Source organism: Cyprinodon tularosa, unplaced genomic scaffold (assembly GCF_016077235.1).
Source record: "Cyprinodon tularosa strain WSP-4 unplaced genomic scaffold, ASM1607723v1 ctg27, whole genome shotgun sequence".
Taxonomy (NCBI): domain Eukaryota; kingdom Metazoa; phylum Chordata; class Actinopteri; order Cyprinodontiformes; family Cyprinodontidae; genus Cyprinodon; species Cyprinodon tularosa.
In genome coordinates, this window is record NW_024038974.1 from 1,568,630 (window position 1) to 1,590,153 (window position 21,524).

Here is a 21,524-nt window from a genome sequence, read left to right on the forward strand (position 1 = left end):
ACACACTTGCATTCAGGAGACTGTGGAAACAATCTTTGAAAAGTAGATAGAAACACTAAAGTAGCTGAAAGCACTCCTCTTCCTTTGTCTCCAAATGAAAGGGGGGGAAAAAAGTGTAAAGAATATGCATTTTTTTTAAAGTTAGGGAGCATCTTCAAGAAGACACATAAGGGATCACAAGGCTGTCTGTCGGTATGTTCAGGGTCTGATTGTGTGGTAGGAATGTGTAATAGCTGAAAGTTTTAGCTGAAAGTGCTGACTTATGAAAGCTTCCACCGCCTACGTGGACCACACGTCGAGCTTCAACTTATATCAAAAGCCAAGTTATTCATAACCACCAGTCAACTCACTGCTCTGAAATGCCAGTCACATATTTGATGGCCATACAGACATTACTGGAATAAACATCTCCTACCACATTTTAGGGACACTTGTATTTGTTTCGAAGCTTTTCCATGTACACAGTGATACATGGAATATCTACATAGGATAGCGGCCTGTGTGGAAAAATAAATCTTTGATTTTTACGACTGAAATTATCTCATTTTCAGCTGAAAACTCATTAAAGGTGGGTTATTTTTTATTTTTTTTTATAAGGATGTGCTGGAAATGTAACAAAAAAATCCCCCAGGACCTCCACGATATGAATATATCTGAGATCAATTAGAGATGGGAAGGTGGACATGTAGAGGAGGGGGACTTTTTGCAGGTTCTGTCTACCACGATGCTACATGACTGATTGTGAGAAACAGGTGTGGGTTTGTGCAGCTCTGCAGCTTCCTACCTCCTTGTAACCCAGAGCTGCAGAGGGCTTGAGAGGCGGTGCAGGACGAAGGCAGCTGAGGGTCCATGGCTTGCTGGTCTTTGGTGGTTCCAGGGGACCACGGCTGACAGCGCTCGGACCTATGTGGGGAAGGTGTGCAGGGGTGCTGACTGTGCTCTGTGGCTTCCCATCAATATTCTGCTGGGGAGACCAAATAAGCAGTCGATTATTTTGTCATTTTAGAATTACAAACAACGTCAAACAGTTTGAGAGGTGGGAGGACCACTCTGAGTATCGTTTTGAATTTATACACTGTATGCGTTTTTCATTGTGTGTGGGTGTCCTGACCTTTGAAATAGTACCGGCAGGACTTCCTGATTTGGTATAAGGTTGCAGGTGCTCCAGCCACTCTTGCAACTCTTGAGCATTGCTGCAGAATACTGCAAAGCGATCGATCAGGTTACCTATAGAGGAGCAAGGAAAACAGATCTCCTTCAGTGAAAGTGGAATGTGCTGCTGACACACCACTCATTAGAGTGAGATAATATCAACCACAACTGAAAGGAGAAAGAGGGTTTAAGAGCAGAAGAGCCAATGAACAATAACATTCAATGTCACCGAGACTTTTCATATTCTCATTATTCAAACTTGCACTGTTTGAGGAGGCGAGGCGGAGAAATGAAAACAAAATTAAATATTAAAGCCAAATCTGGTGAAAACATGCTGAAATCTGTTGGATTGACTCAGTAATTTAAGTTAATTGACAATTTTGCAAGAAAAGAATAGATTTAAAATCAACAAAACAAAAATTATAATTTGACTTCACCATTTAAATTGACACTATTTAACCAAGAGTTAGAATTGCACTTAAAACTAGTCTAGTCGGGTTGGATGATACATTTAAAAAATATCGTCACTGCTATGATGTGCAATGTGTCTATCCCAAACATGGAGGATTCCTAAACTACTGAATCTGTTTTCACAGTACTGCCCAGCCCCAGTCAAAAGTGAACCAAATATCTGTGCTCGTTTTTAAATCTTTTAGAAAAAACATGCAGCAACTATTTGACCAACTAGCTCTCTGCAGCTTAGTGATCTGAGGTTTTTCTTTGTCAGATGCCAACCTGTGATGTCAAATGCATGATGAGAGTTTTCTGCATCTTCTACATGCCTCATTATCGTGGTGCCCATCAGCGGGAGCCTTCCCTGATTTGAAGAAAAGCCACAAAGGGAAAAAAAAAGCACATTGTGATTAAAAAGGAAAACTTTTGAAGAAAAGAATTTTATGTTTGGTCAATTGAATGATTTTTGACTGTAATACTTGGAAACACACCCTTAAGCCATTTGAAAAGTTTGCTCCTTTTTTAATGAGACACATTTTTATGCTGGTCATATGTTATTATATGCTGGTTAGGGATGGGCATAAAACAGTTTCCAACTGGCATAAGCCGGTTAACAACTGGCATAAACCGGTTTCCAACTGGCATATGCTGGTTAGCAACTTCCATAATCCAGTTTTCAACTGGCACATGCAGATAAGCAACTGGCATAAGCCAGTTTCCAACTGACATATGCTGGTGAGCAACTGGCATAAACCAGTTGCCAACTGGCATATGCTGTTTAGCAACTGGCATAAACCAGTTTCCTACTGGCATTTGCTGGTTAGCAACTGGCATATGCTGTTTAGCAACTGGCATAAACCACTTGCCAACTGCCATTTGCTGGTTAGCAACTGGCATATGCTGTTTAGCAACTGGCATAAACCATTTGCCAACTGCCATAAGTCAGCAACTGGCATAAACCGGTTTCCAACTGGCATATGCTGGTTAGCAACTGGCATAAACCAGTTTCCAACTGGCATATGCTGGTTAGCAACTGGCATATGCTGTTTAGCAACTGGCATAAACCAGTTGCCAACTGCCATAAGTCAGCAACTGGCATAAACCAGTTTCCAACTGGCATAAGCCGGTTAACAACTGACATAAACCAGTTTCCAACTGGCATATGCTGGTTATCCACTGGCATAAACCGGTTTCCAACTGGCATATGCTGGTTAGCAACTTCCATAATCCAGTTTCCAACTGGCACATGCAGATAAGCAACTGGCATAAGCCAGTTTCCAACTGACATATGCTGGTTAGCAACTGGCATAAACCAGTTTCCAACTGGCATATGCTGGTTAGCAACTGGTATGTGCTGTTTAGCAACTGGCATAAACCAGTTCCAACAGGCATATGCTGGTTAGCAGCTGGCATATGCTGTTTAGCAACTGCCATATGCTGGTTAGCAACTGGCATATGCTGGTTAGTAACTGGCATAACCCAATTGCCAACTGGCATAAGTCAGCAACTGGCATAAACCAGTTTCTAACTGGCATATGCTGGTTAGCAACTGGTATATGCTGTTTAGCAACTGACATAAACCAGTTTCCAACTGGCAAATGCTGGTTAGCAACTGGCATAAACCAGTTTCCAACTAGCATATGCTGATTAGCAACTTGCATAATCTAGTTTCCAACTGGCATAAGTCAGTTAGCAAATGGCATAAAACAATTTCCAACTGGCATATGCTGATTAGCAACTGGCATAAACCACTTTCCAACTGGCATAGGCTGGTTCCCAACTGGCATATACCATTTTTCAAAACTGGCATGCCAGAAACTGCTTTTGGATCTCGCTGTCACTCCATTTTTTTTTTTATAAAATCCACAAAAAACGCATTTTTCATGAATGCTGGTATTAGCTGAATACCAGCTGGTTCTTTTTCCTACTCTATTTAGTGTTGATTATCAAACTGGGTGACAGAAGTTTCAAGAGGCAGTAAATTTAACGACCAAAAAGGTCAACACTGTGTCTAGCTTTCCGATTCTCTTCATTGGAAGAAGTTTCAAATAAACCAGCCTCAAGTCTTCTTGCCTTGGTCAACCAATTAATCCCCAGACTGAGGTTGTTTCAGATTTCTGCTTTTATATAAAGAAATCTGTTTTGTTTGGTCTCTACACCAAAATGACCTCCAGTGATGACAAAAGCTGGGGTTAATTCCAATGAGTGAGATGTCGACCAATCTCACTGACTCAGTCAAAGCCTTGTTTCTGTGGGTACAGCTCCTCTTCCCAGCCAACAGAAGCGTGGCATAATTGAAGGGGAAACAATGGAGGCTTTCTAATGTTAAAAAAAATGAATTACCAAAAGGTGCTGTTACAACAAATACACATCAGATTTGATCTGTTAGAACAAGGAATACAGTGGTAAGTTAGAAATTGCATCTTTTTCCCTAGTTTCTTTTTTCTTCAAGCTCCTCCATTAATGTAGCTCTTCTCAGAGAAATTTCTGTATGATTTAAGTGTAAAAATTTCAGTATTAAAAAATGTTCAAGGATCAGCATTCCGTCTAAAAGAATCAATAAGCAAAACGTCAATAGGTGGGCTGCTAAGCACTGTAGACCAAAATAAGATGTCATACAAACAACGCTTCTCTCAACCTTCACGCAAGCTGCAGCCCCATCCAAAGTTTTTTATTTCATGTTTTTATCTGACAATATTTCCCATTTTGCAAAACACAGTACCTTATGGCTTACCTGATAAATAAAGCCACTCATCCGGGGACTGGCAGAGAGCATAACTAGGACATTTGGGAAAAGCATTAGGTAGCGCTCCTCCTTTTCCTGAAAGGCAGATAAAAAGGCTTGATTAATTAACACATGGAACTGATTTTTTAATCGTCTTATTTTCAGGTTCCCCGAAACACCGACCAACACAGTGAGAAACTGGGTTCAGATTTCTTGAAAGTGACATGGGGCAATCTGGATCAACCTGAACACGACCCCCCCAAAACAACAGATTGGCTGGTTGCCAGATTTGCTGGTCGGTTCATCATAGCCTTAATTTAGTCAAGAAATTGTTGTTAAAAATTAGGCTGTGTTTGGTTGGTCTGATTTTGTCCCACTTTTGTCCAACAATAGACAAAAATGTGAAAGTTAGGGATTTCCAGCTTTCATTTTTTCAGCCAAATTTAGATGTCAATCATTTCACTGTTGCTTGGTGGGCTATAGGTTTTTTTTATCGGGTGCAAATTCTTCAAACTTTGATTCTGACTTGAAGTACATTGGTAGCTTTATGTAATTTAGGAACATTTCTTAAAAGAAAAAATGTTTTACTTTGAAGTATACTGTTTAACCAGACTCCATTTAAAGACAAAAGGCCCACCTCAATCTTATTTCTCTAGGTTTCTAAAGTCCAAAAAAAACAGCAAAAACAAATATTTAGGTTTTTTGTATTAATTCAGTTGGTTAGTTACAAATAAATAAAACACTGATTTAAATCTTAGAATAAATATGAGACGTGTAAACAAATACTATCAATTTAAGTACACAACAATAGATGAGAAAAAGGTGTGAAAATGTTTTTTTATTCATAATTTGAATCTAGAAAATTATCAAACGTAAAGCCAGACATTTTCTGACTGCATAGTAACCTTGAAACTAGATTATAGCATTTCTCATCAGAACCCATGCATGCTTAGATTGCACCTGGTAATGCAAAACCATAATCTCAGCCCACACTTGCAAACCCAACAATCTGTTGGCATAAACATGGTCGGCACAGCCAACAAAACTTTTTGTATAAACAGAAAAAACACCCAAACAATTAATGACAGCAAACGTGGTTGGAAAGTGGTTCGGCATGACTAATAAAGGCTGAAACTAAACAGCTATCTTGGGCTGTATTCCAACCACGGCGTCGATGTAGACCCTTAGACAGAAACCCCACAATAAAGCAGATCTTTCTTTGTCCTCTGCATGTGGCCTATTTAGGTTTCTATTGTGATACTTGAGGGAGAAATTGCTTTAAGTGACAGAGGAAGATAAAATCTAGTGCACCATATCCACAATCACCAGGAACAGACCACAAAAGACAAACTAGATGACTTTCCATGATCAGGACCACGTCAATATTCTTGTAGGGCAACTTAAAGTATTAATATAGCTTGTAATTGTAAACCCTTTGGGGAAATTAAAACATATCTTTTAATCATTTAATGCACCAGGTGTGTGAATAATTGTAGGCTTGTTTATTTTTTTTGGTTTTTGTACCAAAGATACAGCATCAAGTCGATTTGAAGTAAACAAAGTGAATCAATAAACCAAAACTATGATTTAAGAGGGGGGAAAATGTTTTTAAGAAGGTTTTTACAAAAATTGTCCCAACAATTGTACAGCTATAACTAAGATATAACTAAAAGGGTAGACAAAATCTTTTAAATCAGAGTCCTACTCAAGAAAACAGAAAAACCTGAATTAAAGTGACTCTAAAAGTTCATTAAGGCCTGAACAAACAGGCTGCATATGACTTTTTAATATTCGATCCAGTTTTTTTTTTCCAATATCACACTGACTGGGTATAGAGTATGCTCCCACTAGGCAGGGCGAGCAGATTTGTGTATATCTTTTTATTCACTTCAGTCTCTGTGCTATACACAAATTGAAACGCTTTCCTACATTTGACTTGGACAGATTATGGAAATGTATTAAAAATAAAACAAAACCACGGGCGATTTCTATGAAGCAAAGCCCCACTTAACAGGTCTGTGCAGCATCTCATATCATAAAGGTCTATATTAAAAACATAATGAGATCTATGTCTAAAGAAAAGAAAAATGCAGCAATAATCGCCATGGGGTGGCTATATGCCGACTGAGGCAGAGAGAGGTGATTCTCACAGAGAGATTTGTTATGTTTTCTTTTTTTTTCCATCAAGAGGGGAGAGTGAGGAGTCCCGCTGACCTGCTCTGTCTGCCCCTCATTGTTTTGTTTTTTTATGAGGCTCAAAGAGGATTACTGTTTTACTATATCTGTTTTCTGTCCTTAATTTTGTTTTGTTTTTTAAGGAGAGTGATTAACTGCGCTTTCTGTCCCTCGTTTTAGCAAGGCTCAAAGAGGATCACTACTTTACCAATGATAGGAGATAAATAGGACAGAAAACGGATAAAGTATTTTTTTTTATGTTTTATTTGCATGAGTCTTTCTCACTTGTTATGTATGCGATTGTGTGACTCCAAAACAGAATGTTTTCCCATGTGATTAACAGATTTTGTCTTGTATTTTCCTCCAAAGCAGACGTGTTTTACTTTGTAACCACGTCTCTCTTCCTGTCCGACCCATGAAATTGTCGCTGAATTGCTGCATAGTCCGAATAAAATAGACCTGGTGTGTATCTCAGTCGGAGCTACGCAAATTCTCTTGAGTAAAATCGTGCCGGGTGTGATCATCCCCATTGACTTACAAAGAGTGCTAAATGCCACAACCTCGTACGAAATGATTTTCTGTTGGATCGGATGCAAAATCGGATTTGGTGTGTTCAGGGCTTTAAGGTGTTTTTTTATTGGGTCTGCATTTAGACATGCAGGTAATTCTTCGATTTTCAGATCTTTCTTTATCCCTTATAACAGATCTACTTTCCATTTTCTAGATACGTGTCATACTGATGACCGAAAAAAGTTTCAATAATTTCAGAGTTTAGTTTGTTAACATACGAGTAGCCTCATTTTATATCAACTGTACCAGAGCTTAAGAAGAATGACAAAGGTGTTGGAAAACATATGGTTTTAAAATGTATACCACTCGCAGGTGATGAATTTTTGCTCTGTGTGTTCCAGACGGTATCAGTTCAAACCCGTCTCTCACCTCATTGCTTCCACTTCTCACATGAACCTGGGACATATAGGCCACTTGTCCCAGGCTCTTCATGCTGTCTCCCTCCCAGCCCCGGACTGGTTCTGACAGGATCTGAATCTCCAGGTTCTTGCGCTTTCTTAGGTCCTGGCACTGCGCCTTAAAACACACAAACAGACTAATTACAATAAAGTTTTTGAAAATAGTCTGCATTGTTTTAGAATACCCTAAAAATCGCCAACATTTCTTGGAGAAATTAGCAGAAATATTAAATGAAAGTGATTTTTGGTGACGACAGTGCAACCAGAATTTTCTTTTTTTTTGTTCTTTTTTTTTTATCAATTTCTTGGGTAAATGTGTGCCAAAAAAGTCGCATCAAGAAGCACTTTCTCAGGTGCTATACAGGGACTCTCCCTTCTCATGCAAAAAAGTGACTATGCAACATCTATGACTTTCCATCAAGACTGTTGACACGGATCTACAGAGACAATCTTGAGTACCTACCCATTCAACCACACATCCAAGAAACAAAAGAAAAATTAAACTTGCAAATGAAACCACCCAGAGATGTCTGATGTGTTTTTTTTTTTCTCTCTCTGTCCCGTTTCCAGTGAAGCCCTGCTAAAAAGACAAGTGAGTCACTTCTGCTCTTACAGGGAACTCAGAACCTCGCCGGGGAAACAGTGCTTCAAAGCATTGTTCACTGAGGTTCAATGTGGTCAACCATTTCGCAACCAGTTCTTTAATGATGGTGCTTTACTTAACACCTACTTTTGGAACAATGTAATCACTCGACACAAGGTAGAAAAAAAAAAGGAGCAGATTATTTTTTGAAGGGTTGCCGTTTGACGGTGCAACACAAAAGGACGAGGAGGCTGAGGGGAAACTTCATGTTTCCTCTGTTATCAACTGAGATTATTCAGAAAAAATGAAAACCTAAGCATATACTGACACATTTGCACCGCTTGTTTCAATCCTGTCAAAAGCGTCCTGATGATATAAATAGACTTTTTGCACATTTTGTCAGGTTTCCCATCGAGATGCATTAAATTATTCTTCTACTTTACCCTTTCACACAGGCTTCTAGTACACTGAATGTTTTAATTACGGAAGTAATGAAGAAAGATGAGACAAAAAAAAAAAAGCTATCATAACAGAGTTACAAACCGAGTAGGGTTTGAGGTGCATTCATGAAAACAAGATCTCCCAATAAATAACGGAGGATTAATGGCTTACCACTAGGTTCTTAAATGCTGCTGTTGCCTTTATGATGTCCGGATAGTCGGGATGAGCTTCCTGGGAATAAAAAACAAAAAAAAAACCAAACAAACAAAACATCTGAATAAACGTAAGGAATAGTTGAGCCAGCATTTCTTTCAACTCTCCTGCTATCACAAACCTAATCCTGTGGGAAGAGCTCATTATCAGTGGGATATTGCCTTGTACTGATACTTGGGTTTAGTTTTAACAACAGACAAATAAAGTGTTAAAATATAAAAATACCTCAAGCCAACTGTTATGTAGCACAGTGGATGATCCATTATGGTAGGGAGCCTGTTTCTCTTCTATCCCCATCTATATTCCACCCTAATAAAAAATGACTTCACTTCATAGGGTGATGGGAATTTTAATTTATTTATTAGCATGGGGGGAATTGGCAAAAATATAGATGATCTAACTTCCTGGTTTGCACATAAAAAAGACAAAAATATCAAACATTGAGTATTTGAATACTGAATGCTTGCTTATATTTTCCTGTCTTTAATTAATATTCCTTTACACCACAATCTGTAAGACCTAATTAACTATTAGACTTACTTAAATTATCAGTAGTTAGGTAAACATGGCTTACAAATACTGATTCTTACAAATATCGGAAACTTTTAGAATTTGTCTTTAGTTAAAGCTACATCAAACTACAACACCCTCAACGTCACAATTTGACTTGTATTTCTTCTTTTTCTTTTAGACATTTATGTGTACCTCCACATGTCTCTCCAGCTCCTGCAGCAGTGTCGGGTATTTGTCGAGCCTCATGAAGGGCTTACTGAGGCTGGTGGTCAGAGTCAGGATTCCTGGAGTGCTTGCTCCCTGGCTCTCCATAAACTTACCAAGTTCATCACTATAGAAAACACACAAACCCCCATCGTATTGTTAATGAAAAAGCACATTCTAATAAAAAGTGATAAAAAAAGTGATTTTATGTACATTCACCATATAAATTTGGCATTTGCTTTTTCAGTTTTTCACTGTTAGTCATCATAGTTAATGCAGACATACACCATGTTTTTGCATTAACAGCTAATTTGTGAGAATTGAAACTATTACTAATCAGTCACTGTGTATTTGTCAATATGTATAGATGTCTAGTAGTGTTTCCACCGTATAAATACTGGTATGGTTTGTGGTATGCACAAAGGTGCGAAAACTCTGCACACAAGGGATGTGACTAATAGAAGTCGAAGGGCATAATGGAAGTCAGTTGCCAAAAAGAAAAGACTTTCCAATGAACAGCGTGGATAAATTATCATAACATAGTTCTTTAGTAAAAGGTTTTGCTGCTTCTATAGATGCACAGATCCAATATTAATATCAGTATCAGCCCTGATGTTGGCGGAAATTCTAGATAAGATGTTCAGATTCATAGGGGCATATCCATTGAGCCTATTTCCATAAGAATTTCAAATTAATGATCTCTTGAATTCAAAAAAATCTTTCTTTGATTTACTAAATGATTTTAATTTGAATCCATTATTTTGCACATTAGTTTACAGGATGCCATTTTTCCACATCTCCGGTATTGGAAAAGCATCCGGATCTGCAGAGATCCAGGATACTGTATCAGAAGTGAGAGAATGTCGATTGGTGCATCCTTAGTTGCTTCTGGATAAAGTCTCTAAAATCTTCTGGCAGACTCAAACACTAAATTGAAAGAAGCAATTTGGAAAAAGAAGGATCTTATAACCAGCAATCATGTAACGAGGTGCAAGTCAGAATTTGGATTTATTGTGCGGGCTTAAGTTTAACTCCCTGCAACTGTCCTTATGTGTTGCATAAGGAACAAAATGAGTTTTCATGATCCAAAGAAAAAAAGTAGCAAAGAATCCTGCAGTATCTCTGCCAACTTGCACCAATGTGTAACTCTGAGCAAAGAAGGCAATAAGAGAGGAAAAGAAAATGTGCTTACTGTGAAAAAAGCTGCCTGTCGGGTTTTCAATATAACCGCAACTCTATATATCCTGTCAACAGACAACTTCCTGTGTGTAACTCGACATGTGTAAGCAGTGTGTGTGTGGGTTTGCTCAACACAGAGCTTCACATGACATATAGATGTTAAGTAAGACCCCTCCATCACGGCTGGACCTTAGCTTATTCTTTAATCACTTTGAATCCAGGCATTTACAATAAAAATACAGAAAAAAACAACAACTAAATGAAGCATTTTAGAAGAAGAGAAGGAGCATTTAATCACAAAGCCCCTCTGTAGTGCCTCAGAGGAAGCTAAAAGTAATTTGCATTTAAAGAAGGATACCCTGACATCTTCTGGATAAAGGCAGAACTACAGCATATCAATAGCAGATGTTCCCCCCCACATAAAAGAAAACAGTCATCATATAATTGGAAAAAGCATTAATCTTCTTTCATTTCAGCAGAAAATCAGAAGTTTAGAAAAGGTTTCATTGAAATTCAGTGGAAATGGTAGATTCACATGGTGTTTATAAATCGATCTTACTGCCATTGTATGAACCAGACTTTTCCAATTATATTAAACATGTGGAAGCGTGTTTGCGTAGCTCCATGTAACTAAAATCTACCTAAAAATAACCTGTTGAAAGCTCACAAAGCCTGAACAGAATAGGAAAAACGTTGAGACCGTTAAACTCCATATGAAAACTTCTGAATTTAAAGAGCAAAAAAAAAAAAAAAAAAAATTTCTAATTTTTGCACAAAGCAAATAGAAATAATTTTGGCAATCTGAACTGCCCTAAAACTGAAAATATAAAGTGTGATCTAAAATAAGTTAAATAAAGATGTGTCTTTTTATATAGTGTATCATGTAAAATTATCTCATAATCTAACTTGGATTTAATCTTTTTGCTAATTTATAAAATTCAGTGTATTAAAAGTAGTTTTCTTTACTTAAATCTTGTTAAATTGATGCCTCTTCTTTTTTTTTATGCGTATCTATCATATGATATTCTATAAATAAAGCAGCACTTTGTGAATATAATGACTTAACAAGACTGAAATAACATTATATAAGCGAATTACTGCATTTATCAGCATATGACTAGAGTGCGTTTACAACTAGAGTCTCTTAATGTTTAAAGCACAAGTGTCACCATACCTGTCAGTACATTTTAGTCAACTGTTTAAATTAGTAGTTATAAACAAAGCTATGTTAAAAAAAAACTATTTCAAAAATAAATAAGCTGAATAGGGCATAATGTAATGCAAATGTTTTGTCTATTAGTTCCTAAACATGCAGCAAAACTGTTTCTGCAGCAAAGTTTAATGCTGTTTGAAAGTCTTGGATAAAATAGGATTCACTGCTTCCCTGCATCACAGGGCGTATGTATTTGTCCAATTATGATAACAGTGGAAGGGAAAGATTATGCAAGCAAACCTCACATTTAAAGCTAAAGCAGGAGGGCTAAACACACTGGACATATTTAATCCTTAACATGAAATCATCAGATTTTTACCAATCATTAAGTATCATTATGTTTTTTGTTTTTTGTTTAGGTTTCTAAGTTTATTAAAACGAACTGCAAATATCAGTAAAATACAGCAAAAAATGTTTTTTGATATCGATTTCCTTTCTCTTCTGAAATGGCAATACGGTATTAATGGTATTTAAATGGTATTTAATGGTATTAGATGGTATTAAATCTTAAACTTTTTTAGAGAAGAATTGAAAGGCCTCAAGGTATGAGGATAATTAATTAGAATTTATATGTGACAGAATGTGGGAGATTTAGAGACTAAATCAAAACCAGAGCAGTAGTTTAATACTGAGACCTTTTAGTGACAGTACAGTACTGTTTTTGTGTGCAGGGGCTGACCTGTGGTCAGTAAGGATGCAGACCGCTGAGGGATGGCTCGAACAGTAATTCAGGTACAGGCTCCTGATCTGACTCATCAGATTTAGATAGCAGCCTGCTACTCTCTGCTGGCCCTCAGCAACTCTGGAAAATAAGAGAAACAGAGGTAAAAATGGGAAGGGGAAGAAACTGAGGGCTGGGTTAAGAGAAGAAAAACATGGAAACCAACAAAAACATTTGAATAATCTTAGCTTTCAAAGTTTAACATTTAACTTTTTCTTAATATGTTTCTAACTTTAATGACAAAAATGTGCTATGATTTCTGCACCCATAATGAAGAAAGACTTCATCATGGAGGCAGATTAGACTGGCACCAGCCTGTTGGTAACAATGTAAAAAAATTTAATGTAAATCCTTTTATTATCCCACACTGGGGAAATTCCCTCTCTGCATAGAGATAGACTATACATAGAAGAGACTATACATAGAAATCTGTCCAACATGGCAGCAACTGTGAAGACTTTACAAGGTGGCGTTTGCACAGATTAACAGGCAGTGATGTCTGGGGGAAGGAAGTGATTGCAAAAACATAAACACATGTGGGAAGCTTTGCAGAACTCTACGGCGGTAAATGCACATAAAAGGAAATGAGCCTTACTACAAAACAGGGAATGATCGCATTAACTTCCCAGCCTTCTGGGTCTATTAAACTTTAAAAAACAGTTGGAAGTGATGAATCAGTGATGTTCAAACCATTTCCTCCATTACTTACTTGGTGCAGTCCTCCAAACTTAAACACAAGCCCTGCTGGAAGCTGAGGATCTCCTCCAGATTCCCACACAGGGTGGCGCTGTCTCCACTACTTAACCTAAACATGCAAGCAGGAGAATAAACACAGAAAACAATCAACTTTTTCTAATTTGTGATCTATTTCCTACATTTTATAAAGTTGAACGCAAGTAATACTGACTATTCACAAACATGTTCAATTAAGCAACAAATACCCTCACTGTAAAGAGTCCCTCCTGAGGTTTTACACTGGAGAATATGATGGAAAATGGTCCTCACTGCGTTTGAGGTTAGTTTAAAACAACCTCAGCTGAATAAAAGTGTAGGACATTTTCTTTTTTTTTTTAGCTGAATCAAAATGGAGAAGTGGTTTGTTAAAAATAATTACATCCAATGTTTCAGCAGCTTGTAAAACAATACTTAAAGCCACAACTTTGCTTTTGCTTTTGCATTACTGCCTGATGAACGTTATTGTGAACTCGTTCATTCTGGTGTCTGTGAACGGCACGCTCTCTCAGTTCCACTCTGTTCAATAGGTTGCCAGATTTCTATAGAGTCCTCCAGGCGAAACCCCGGCTAAATCAAACCGTAAACAAGCCTTAATATGTAGTGGGGAAAACACCCAATCTAGCAACACCAGCTACCAGCGTGGAAGCCACAGCAGCGTGGAGGCGACCGTGGAGGCGACAAAGCAGCAGTATGATCGCTTAAAACAGGTTTATGACCAGGTGGTCGGTGAGGATGATGGCAACAATCTTACATTTCTCTGCAAACTTTGCCCACCGGCTTTCAGTAAAAAAATCCGCACTTCAGAAACCTTAAATTCCTACCTCAGCCTGGTCCCTCAGTTTGTGTTAGTAAAATGTTCTTGAGGGTTTTACTATTCATGTAACTTGTTTGTTAAACCTGCCTGGTATAATTTTCCAGTATTCCTTTTTAGTATGTACTCAAATGGAATTTCAAATTGAAAAAAATATTAAAATTAAAAAAAACATTTGCACCTTAAAGACTACTTTCCTGTTTTTCTTTTAATAATTCCTCATAAAAAAGACCATTCAAGCAGCACATTTTTCCTGATGTTTTTGAGAATATACTGTAGGGGTGAAAGCCGCAGCTGCTACTAGTGTGAAGTGAATGAACAGCAACAAAGCGTTAAAGCAACAATGGGGAAATGCTGTCCCCTCAATGCTAATGTAAACCCTGGTTGGATAAGGATTCAAAACTGGATATGAAGATGAAATCTGACGCGCAGCTTCAGAGTTACAACTGATAAAATAATTGCTGTCTGTGGTTCTACAGTAGGCTATGGTGTAATTGAGCAATATATGAAAAAAAAAAAAAAAGAACTGAACTAGTTCATTTTTTGAAAATGTGAACTTAGTTCAAAAATTTGAATTATGAACTGAACTAGTTCATTTTATAATGTGTGAACTGAACTTTGAACTAGTTCACACTGCCTATAATAAGCTTTTTTTTTATGGTTTTTCCAAGTAACCTATAGGGAAACATATGGGGAAATAATTAATTTGCTATTAAATAGTTTTCAACCCAGAAGAAAATCTCTTGCCCTCAAAGCGAAGCCACTTTTCCCCCCATCTGAGTGTCGCCCACTTCATGACCTTGCCATCTAACACCATTTCTAAAGGCTGAACAGTCTGAGATACCTCACCGACAATAAAAAGATATTCACAACACATTTCCAGCCCTTTGCGAATTAACATTTAAAAAAGCCAAATTGGCCTAAATCATAATGCTCTGCCTCACATCACTCCTTCGTGATCAGAGAAAGTGGATGTTTGTTTAAAGTGCTGGCACAGCCCAGTTAAGGTAGCTGCTTCCTGGAGGAAGCCTTCATAAGTAGATATTCTCCAGCTGCTCATTTTCTCAGGATAGGAAGGAGCTGCTGCTCAGATGGCAGACCTCATAAGGATTAATAGATGTATATTCCAAGGGAAAGAACACTTGATGCATGATTTTGGTAAAGGAATAGCTTTAAGAAAAGCTAAAGGCTAATTAAAAAAGTAGATTTTTGCAGAACATACAGTAGACCTTATATAGAAACTGTTCTCCAATTGATGATAGGTTTATTTTGTTTTTTCTTCAACAGCACATTTAAACTTTAACATACAGATTAAGGACTCTACAGTTACAGCTTTCTATATTTTTCGCTTTTCTGCTTAGGATTGCCCATCTTAACTTCTGCGTAAACTTGCTGGAACGTCCCTTTTTCTGAAAGACTGGGAGCCAATGTGAATACTTCCACTTGTAAATAATATTTCTCTCTGTAAGATAATGGGTTTTAGATTAATTGAAAGAGGCTTTTTTTTAGCATTTTTAGATTGATGGGCTCAAATAATTTCAACACTTATCTGAAGTCATTGCATAGTTGTCTTCTTTCAATGGTAATATATTTAGACAGACCTCAGACCAGCGAACTGTCACAACTTCTGCTTTCACAGAACCGACTCTTGCTAAATTTATTTCATTTCGAAGCTCCCTGATGTTTATATTCTACATTTCAACAGGACCAAAAGTTGTTGAGAATTTCTGCATAGAGGACAAATAAAATTCTTAAGTAAAGTCGTAAAATTTTGCTTATCCAATTTTGGACTTTGGTCATTTAAAAATTTTAAAACTGCAGGTTAAAGATTGTGTCGTAAAATTTACAAAGAGTGTATTTGTGATAAACATACCGACAAAAGAAAGATAACAGTTTGTTAACTACCCAACAACATTTCATCCAAGTTTTGGTAATGAACCCATCTCGTGCTTTTGCCCTTACTTGTCGCTGGCTTGCAGAGGTCGCAGGTAAGAAGTGAGCACTGTTTGCAGTTCTTTAACAAACTCCCTCTCATGCTCCAAGATATCCTGAACCACCTATGACAAAAAAAACAGAACATTTCAAATGATCAGATCACATAAAAACTTAGGGTGGCCTGAAAATAACTTTAAGGAACACAACAAAAAGTGATGAAGTGTGAATTCACATATATTAGATTAAACAGTTTAAATAGTTTTTTGCTTTTCTTTTTCAAAGAGGAAAAGGGGGAAACATGGCAGAAATAAACTATGTTTTAAGCTGAACACTATTATCAACTGAATTAAAAATAGATATTTACTAAGTAACATGTTTTGAATAACGGCCAATGGGGTAATATTTTCAGGCATGTGGGAGAAAAAAATTAGCCTGGGTGCCAGTCAGAACTTAGTCCCGCCCACAAGGTTTGAGTTCGGGGAAGTTCGGTCTGGCTCTGCTCCATAGTAGCGCGAGTATTATCGCCCACTGTCAGGTGATCCAATCAAATTGTCAGGGCGGACTTTATACGATGATGGACAGATGATCAACAGTAACGTAATCAACCACGTGACCAAAGCGCGCTAGGGTGACAACAATAATGGCTGCCGCTGGAGAGTTTGGGTGAGTAGATTCTGCTATTAGGTCTGTTCTAGAAGATATCGACAGCAAATTAATTTTAAAAGAGGAACAGAGAAACGCGATCAAGTCTCATCTTCTTATTCTAGGCGTGAAACTGCACGCTTTGATTTTTGTGGACAACAACTATGCCTCGCTTGACATACGTCACGCACTCCGTTGCTCTTATTGATTGTAGGTCTATCCAATTGAGTGCAGAGGCATTTTTTTTCCTGGTTCGTTCGAAACACGCCCCATAATTACAGCTCTATGGAGCAGCATCAGACTCATATTCTGACTAGAATTGAGTCGGACTACGTCAGGCTAGAAAAAAATAGGACACCCCTAGAAATATTCAGTTGCATATCAGCCAATGTATCAAAATTAAAGTATAATCCTATATATTTTTTTATCCATTTGTGGAAAATAGAAAGATTTTGTTTTTTTTAGGTGACTAATACTAAGATAAGTCTCGAACTTAATAGCAATGTTATCCCTCTCTTACTGAAATTACATCAGTGAAGGTTCTCCATCTTTTCTTAGTGGGACATTAAGCCTGTGTCAAAAGTCAACTGTAAAGAGTTTTGAAACTAACATTATATGAAAAAGAAATTATTTAGGCTTGTTGTCAAATTGAGTATAGGATGAAAACATTGTGCTAAGCTGATATAAATTATGTTTAAAAAATTCAAAACTCTATCTCAGAGCTGTCGGCATATCCATGACCACTATGGCTGTGACTTATTTGGTGTCTTGGCAGATCTTTGAGACAAAAAGCTCTGTGCTTTGACAAGGCCCAGGACCCAGCAGTTTAAATTCTCAGCCCATCTGTGATGGATTTACTGGTATGTTTTGGTTCGTCATATTAAAGGATGCAGCTATACATTTTCTTGACAAATATTCTCACATTTTTCTTCAAACAACCTCTAAGACATACGAGAAAGCCGTCTATGATGGTAGACTGGCCTGATCCTGTTGCTGTATAGCAATCCCATTCCAAGACACATCCACCTTTATGCATGAGAAGCAGCGTTTTTGTTTTGTTTTGTTTTTTTATATATTGGAGCAAATTAATGAGGCGATGCATGCGTAATGTCATCAAATGTTGGCGTTACGATTCGCTATGGTAAATAGGAAGTACAGTTAGCAAACTACTGTCGAGTTTGCATTTAGTGGCTGCGTCCTCTGAAGGCAAGATGTGTCGGTCGATTACGTCATAGCGTGGCGCCAAGGCCTGTTCAGGTTGGAATACTCCTCGTTATGTGACAGATGAATGCCACCTTCTTTTTGCTCATTTTGAAGGACGATTCCTGTGTATCCTACATAGCCTTGGGTATCCCATGATTCATTGCGAGTCCAAGCAAGCCGGCTGCTCCGTGCTCAGAGGAAAAAGATAAATGACGCCAAACAGTGGAGAATATTGTAAGTGCACTTTAATATAATACAAGTATGTGAAATGAATGAAAGTAATTTTTTTAAACGGTTATTGAGTCAGATATGTGGCGGATATTTGGTTTGGCTGCAATTTAAGCGCAGATTCTAATATATCTGCAGTGTGGGGACTATAAATATGATATACATGATGATGATGATACTGCTGCTAAAACTCCTCGAAAATGTTATTAACATCCAGAACAGTAGCAAGAAGTTCGGCATCCATTCTTTGCCTGCTTTGTGTTTCAACTATTACTGTTGCTAGGCGACAGAGGGTTACAGGCAGTGAATGCTGGAGAAGGCTAGAACTGTTTGAATCCATATCCAAAACCTTCCGGCCTCCTTATTTTCAAGGACGTCAAAGGATCCATTCCAGATAGAAGGGGTACTTGGAGGATGCAGCTGCTGAAACCGAACACACCCTACAGATTAGTGATGAACCGAGGTTTTAATAAATGTGTTTTAATCAGTCAGGAGCTACCTTCTTCATCAAATCAGATCTTATTGGCAATAGTTTTTGCCATCCAGAGATATTGAAAGAGAGAAGTGTTACTCTAATGCTGCAATGAGGGTGTGAGCAGCTGGGGAAACAGCTGATCGGTCATGTGAGGTAAATATTCGCTACGTTAGAACCTAATCGAAAAACGCGTTTCCGTTTCCTTTTTAGCAGATTTTAATTAAGCTGTTTCCATCAAGCTCTTCTGATGCAAAACTTCAAAATAAACAAAAAAAATATTGATGGAAACACATTCGCAGTGTGAAGTTATTTTCCCGGAAAGCTGTAGTTGGTGTATTCCAAATATGTCCTATGTCAATGTTTCCAAATAATTCAGTTATAGACTCATGTGTTCCAAAATGTTTTTTGCAAAAGTATTCATTTGCATTCTCTCGTGGCAAAACATTTCTCCTTGCACACATTAAGTTAAACCAGTACATGTACATTTACATCAACGGTAGGAAGAAGCTGCTATAGGTCCTATGGTGGCTTTTAAAGGTGCAGTAGGGAATGTTTGTAAAAAAAAAAAAAAGACTTTTTTTTACCTATTTGTTAAAACTAACTATTTTCTGAAAAATCTGTGGAAAAAAAGAGTTGTCTATAAGCATTCTTACATCACTCTTGTGTATGCACTGCTCACGCCGCTCCTCTGCATACCATCATTTAAGCTTAAGATTGCAGCTTTGCTTCAATGTAGAGCATATCATCTCTGTTTTTTCCCCAACAAGTAAAAGTACCATAGCTGTTAATCTAGTCATCATGCTTATCTGCCTGCACACTCCTGCCAGGCTCCACTGTGGGAAGAGGCAGCTGACAAGCAGGGGCTTTAGCCCAGCATATTGAGGGACATGTAAAGTGTACTTGTTCAAATTTTTAGGCTCGCCCTACACTTTTTAAAATATTTTTGCACAGTGAGACAGATGATTTCAAGGTATTTGAGACCGCTTTAAATTCCTAAACAGTTTCATAAACTGTTGCAATCTACCATCTGAAGACCTAGAGCAATGGTTTTGATCCCACTGTGGTGTTCATATGTGTGCTAATTCATTTTACCCCCCAACTGTGCATTTTTTTTATTACATTTGACAGAAGACTCACCACACTGTAGTAGTTCTTGGTCAGAGGAATTCCTTTAGGAGATAAAGGCTTTTCTGAAGAGAAATAAGGAGATATTAACGAAAACACCTTTACACTCCAAACAACATTTATATGTCAATATTTTTGATCTAACATTCTCTGATTAAATCAATCTTTAGTGAAAGAATATTAGTTATGAGCAAAAAAAAAAAAGCTCTATAAATTTACTGACGTTTTAAGATTAAGGTGAAATTAAGTACAGAAAATGAAGAAAAATGAACACCAATGCTACAAGAGTACAAAGGCTTTATGGAGAGGGAGGAGCAACCCGACTCACCACAGGGTTTGATCTCTCGGACGTAGTTGCTGGGGAACCAGCCCGTCTTGCCGTTGAGCGTCCCTTCCCACCATCCTCCCTCCTCCTGTCGCGTGACAAGGATCACTTCACCTTTACTGAAGGATAGCTCATCCTCATTGTTTTGCTTGAAGTTGAAGCGGGCTTTCACCATCACCTGCCCGCCGCCACCATTTTCAGACATTTCCTGTGCAAAGACCAGGGTCAGTTACGGTCAACAGCAAAAGATAAAAGAAAAAAAGTGACACCATAGTTTGAGTATTTATTCAGTCATATCTGCGTGGATAAATACACATATGCCCATGTTTCCATATCTAGGCAGTATGCTATGCAAAACTGATCCATTACAACAGAGACTGTCCCTGTAAGAAAGTAGCGTTGTGTAATTTATGTGGACTCATTACTCTAAGAGACAGGCTGGAATTTAATTGTGTGGAGTATCTCTGAATTACATAAAAGAATCAGTAAAAAAGGCCTGCTTACAACAATGTTTAGATTACTTAGAGCTCATTCTATACTTCTGGATATGCTCAAGAGGAAACATTATGTTGGCGACCCTTTGACTGGTATAGAGAGAGGGAAAGACCCCTTACTTAAAAACTATTGACTCGTCTAGTGATTATGCTCAATCAAAGCATGAAAATTGTGCTCATACTAAGAAAAACAGACAAAATTAAAAAAGTTAAAAGGAATTCCCATCTAGAGTAACATCAATTCTCTACAATCTGAATGCATTTGGACTGATGTAAATCACACTAATCCTGGACAAATTCTCTAAGATTATTTTTAGACCAACTGAATTAGTACGGCATTTTGAATATATTACATTTTATTAATCTACAATACAAAGGTCAACATTCTTCTGGTTGGGATCAATTTGACAGGTAAAAAAAGAAAAGAGGGCTATAACAAACCCAAAGAAAGAGCAGCACGTTATTTAATCATTTGAGTAGCTTTGAACAAAAAAAGGAAAGAAAGAATTACGCGATTGACTCCATTTATGCAAGTAAATGAGCATACCGGTTCATCCGAGTGTTTATAAGTTAAAACACTAGAGGGATTTCCTAGTGTTAATGCATTTCACATATAGGTATTTGCATTTATGCAATTGGTATCTGGGTGTCTCTAAATTTGTTGAAAAGAAATCATATAACATTATCTGCAGGTTAATTCTAGATGTTTATAACTTCAGAAAAAACAATTATCCAGCCATCTGAAGTATTTTAAAGAACAGTGTTCAGTAAACTCTGATGCATAATGAATAAATAGGTCTAACAGTGTTTTCTATGTGAACCTTGTTTTTTTTGTTTTGTTGGGATGCCGTCTGCATCCCAACTTAAACAAAGCTTTTATATTTGCAATGAATACATAAATAAAACTAGCTAAAAAGATCTATTATCCACTGGGATTTTATGGGATTAAAATAGTCAGTTTTATTCACGCTAGTCTACTTTTCTTCGCTCACATCACATTACCCTGAACAA

At 37.5% G+C, this 21,524-nt stretch overlaps 1 protein-coding gene across 1 annotated transcript in view; it reads right to left on the bottom strand.

Annotated features, from left to right (window-relative positions):
* The window catches only part of arhgef6 (Rac/Cdc42 guanine nucleotide exchange factor (GEF) 6), a 53,136-nt gene that overhangs the window by 14,795 nt on the left and 16,817 nt on the right, over window positions 1-21,524 (bottom strand). The window contains exons 5-16 of the mRNA XM_038289523.1: window positions 20,023-20,227; window positions 19,707-19,759; window positions 16,049-16,143; window positions 13,250-13,345; window positions 12,499-12,621; window positions 9,416-9,554; window positions 8,669-8,728; window positions 7,445-7,591; window positions 4,340-4,426; window positions 1,888-1,969; window positions 1,112-1,227; window positions 785-961 (exon numbers count right to left, since the gene is read on the bottom strand). Coding sequence (XP_038145451.1) covers window positions 785-961; window positions 1,112-1,227; window positions 1,888-1,969; window positions 4,340-4,426; window positions 7,445-7,591; window positions 8,669-8,728; window positions 9,416-9,554; window positions 12,499-12,621; window positions 13,250-13,345; window positions 16,049-16,143; window positions 19,707-19,759; window positions 20,023-20,227 — 1,380 coding nt within the window. The remainder of the gene's footprint in view (window positions 1-784; window positions 962-1,111; window positions 1,228-1,887; window positions 1,970-4,339; window positions 4,427-7,444; window positions 7,592-8,668; window positions 8,729-9,415; window positions 9,555-12,498; window positions 12,622-13,249; window positions 13,346-16,048; window positions 16,144-19,706; window positions 19,760-20,022; window positions 20,228-21,524) is intronic.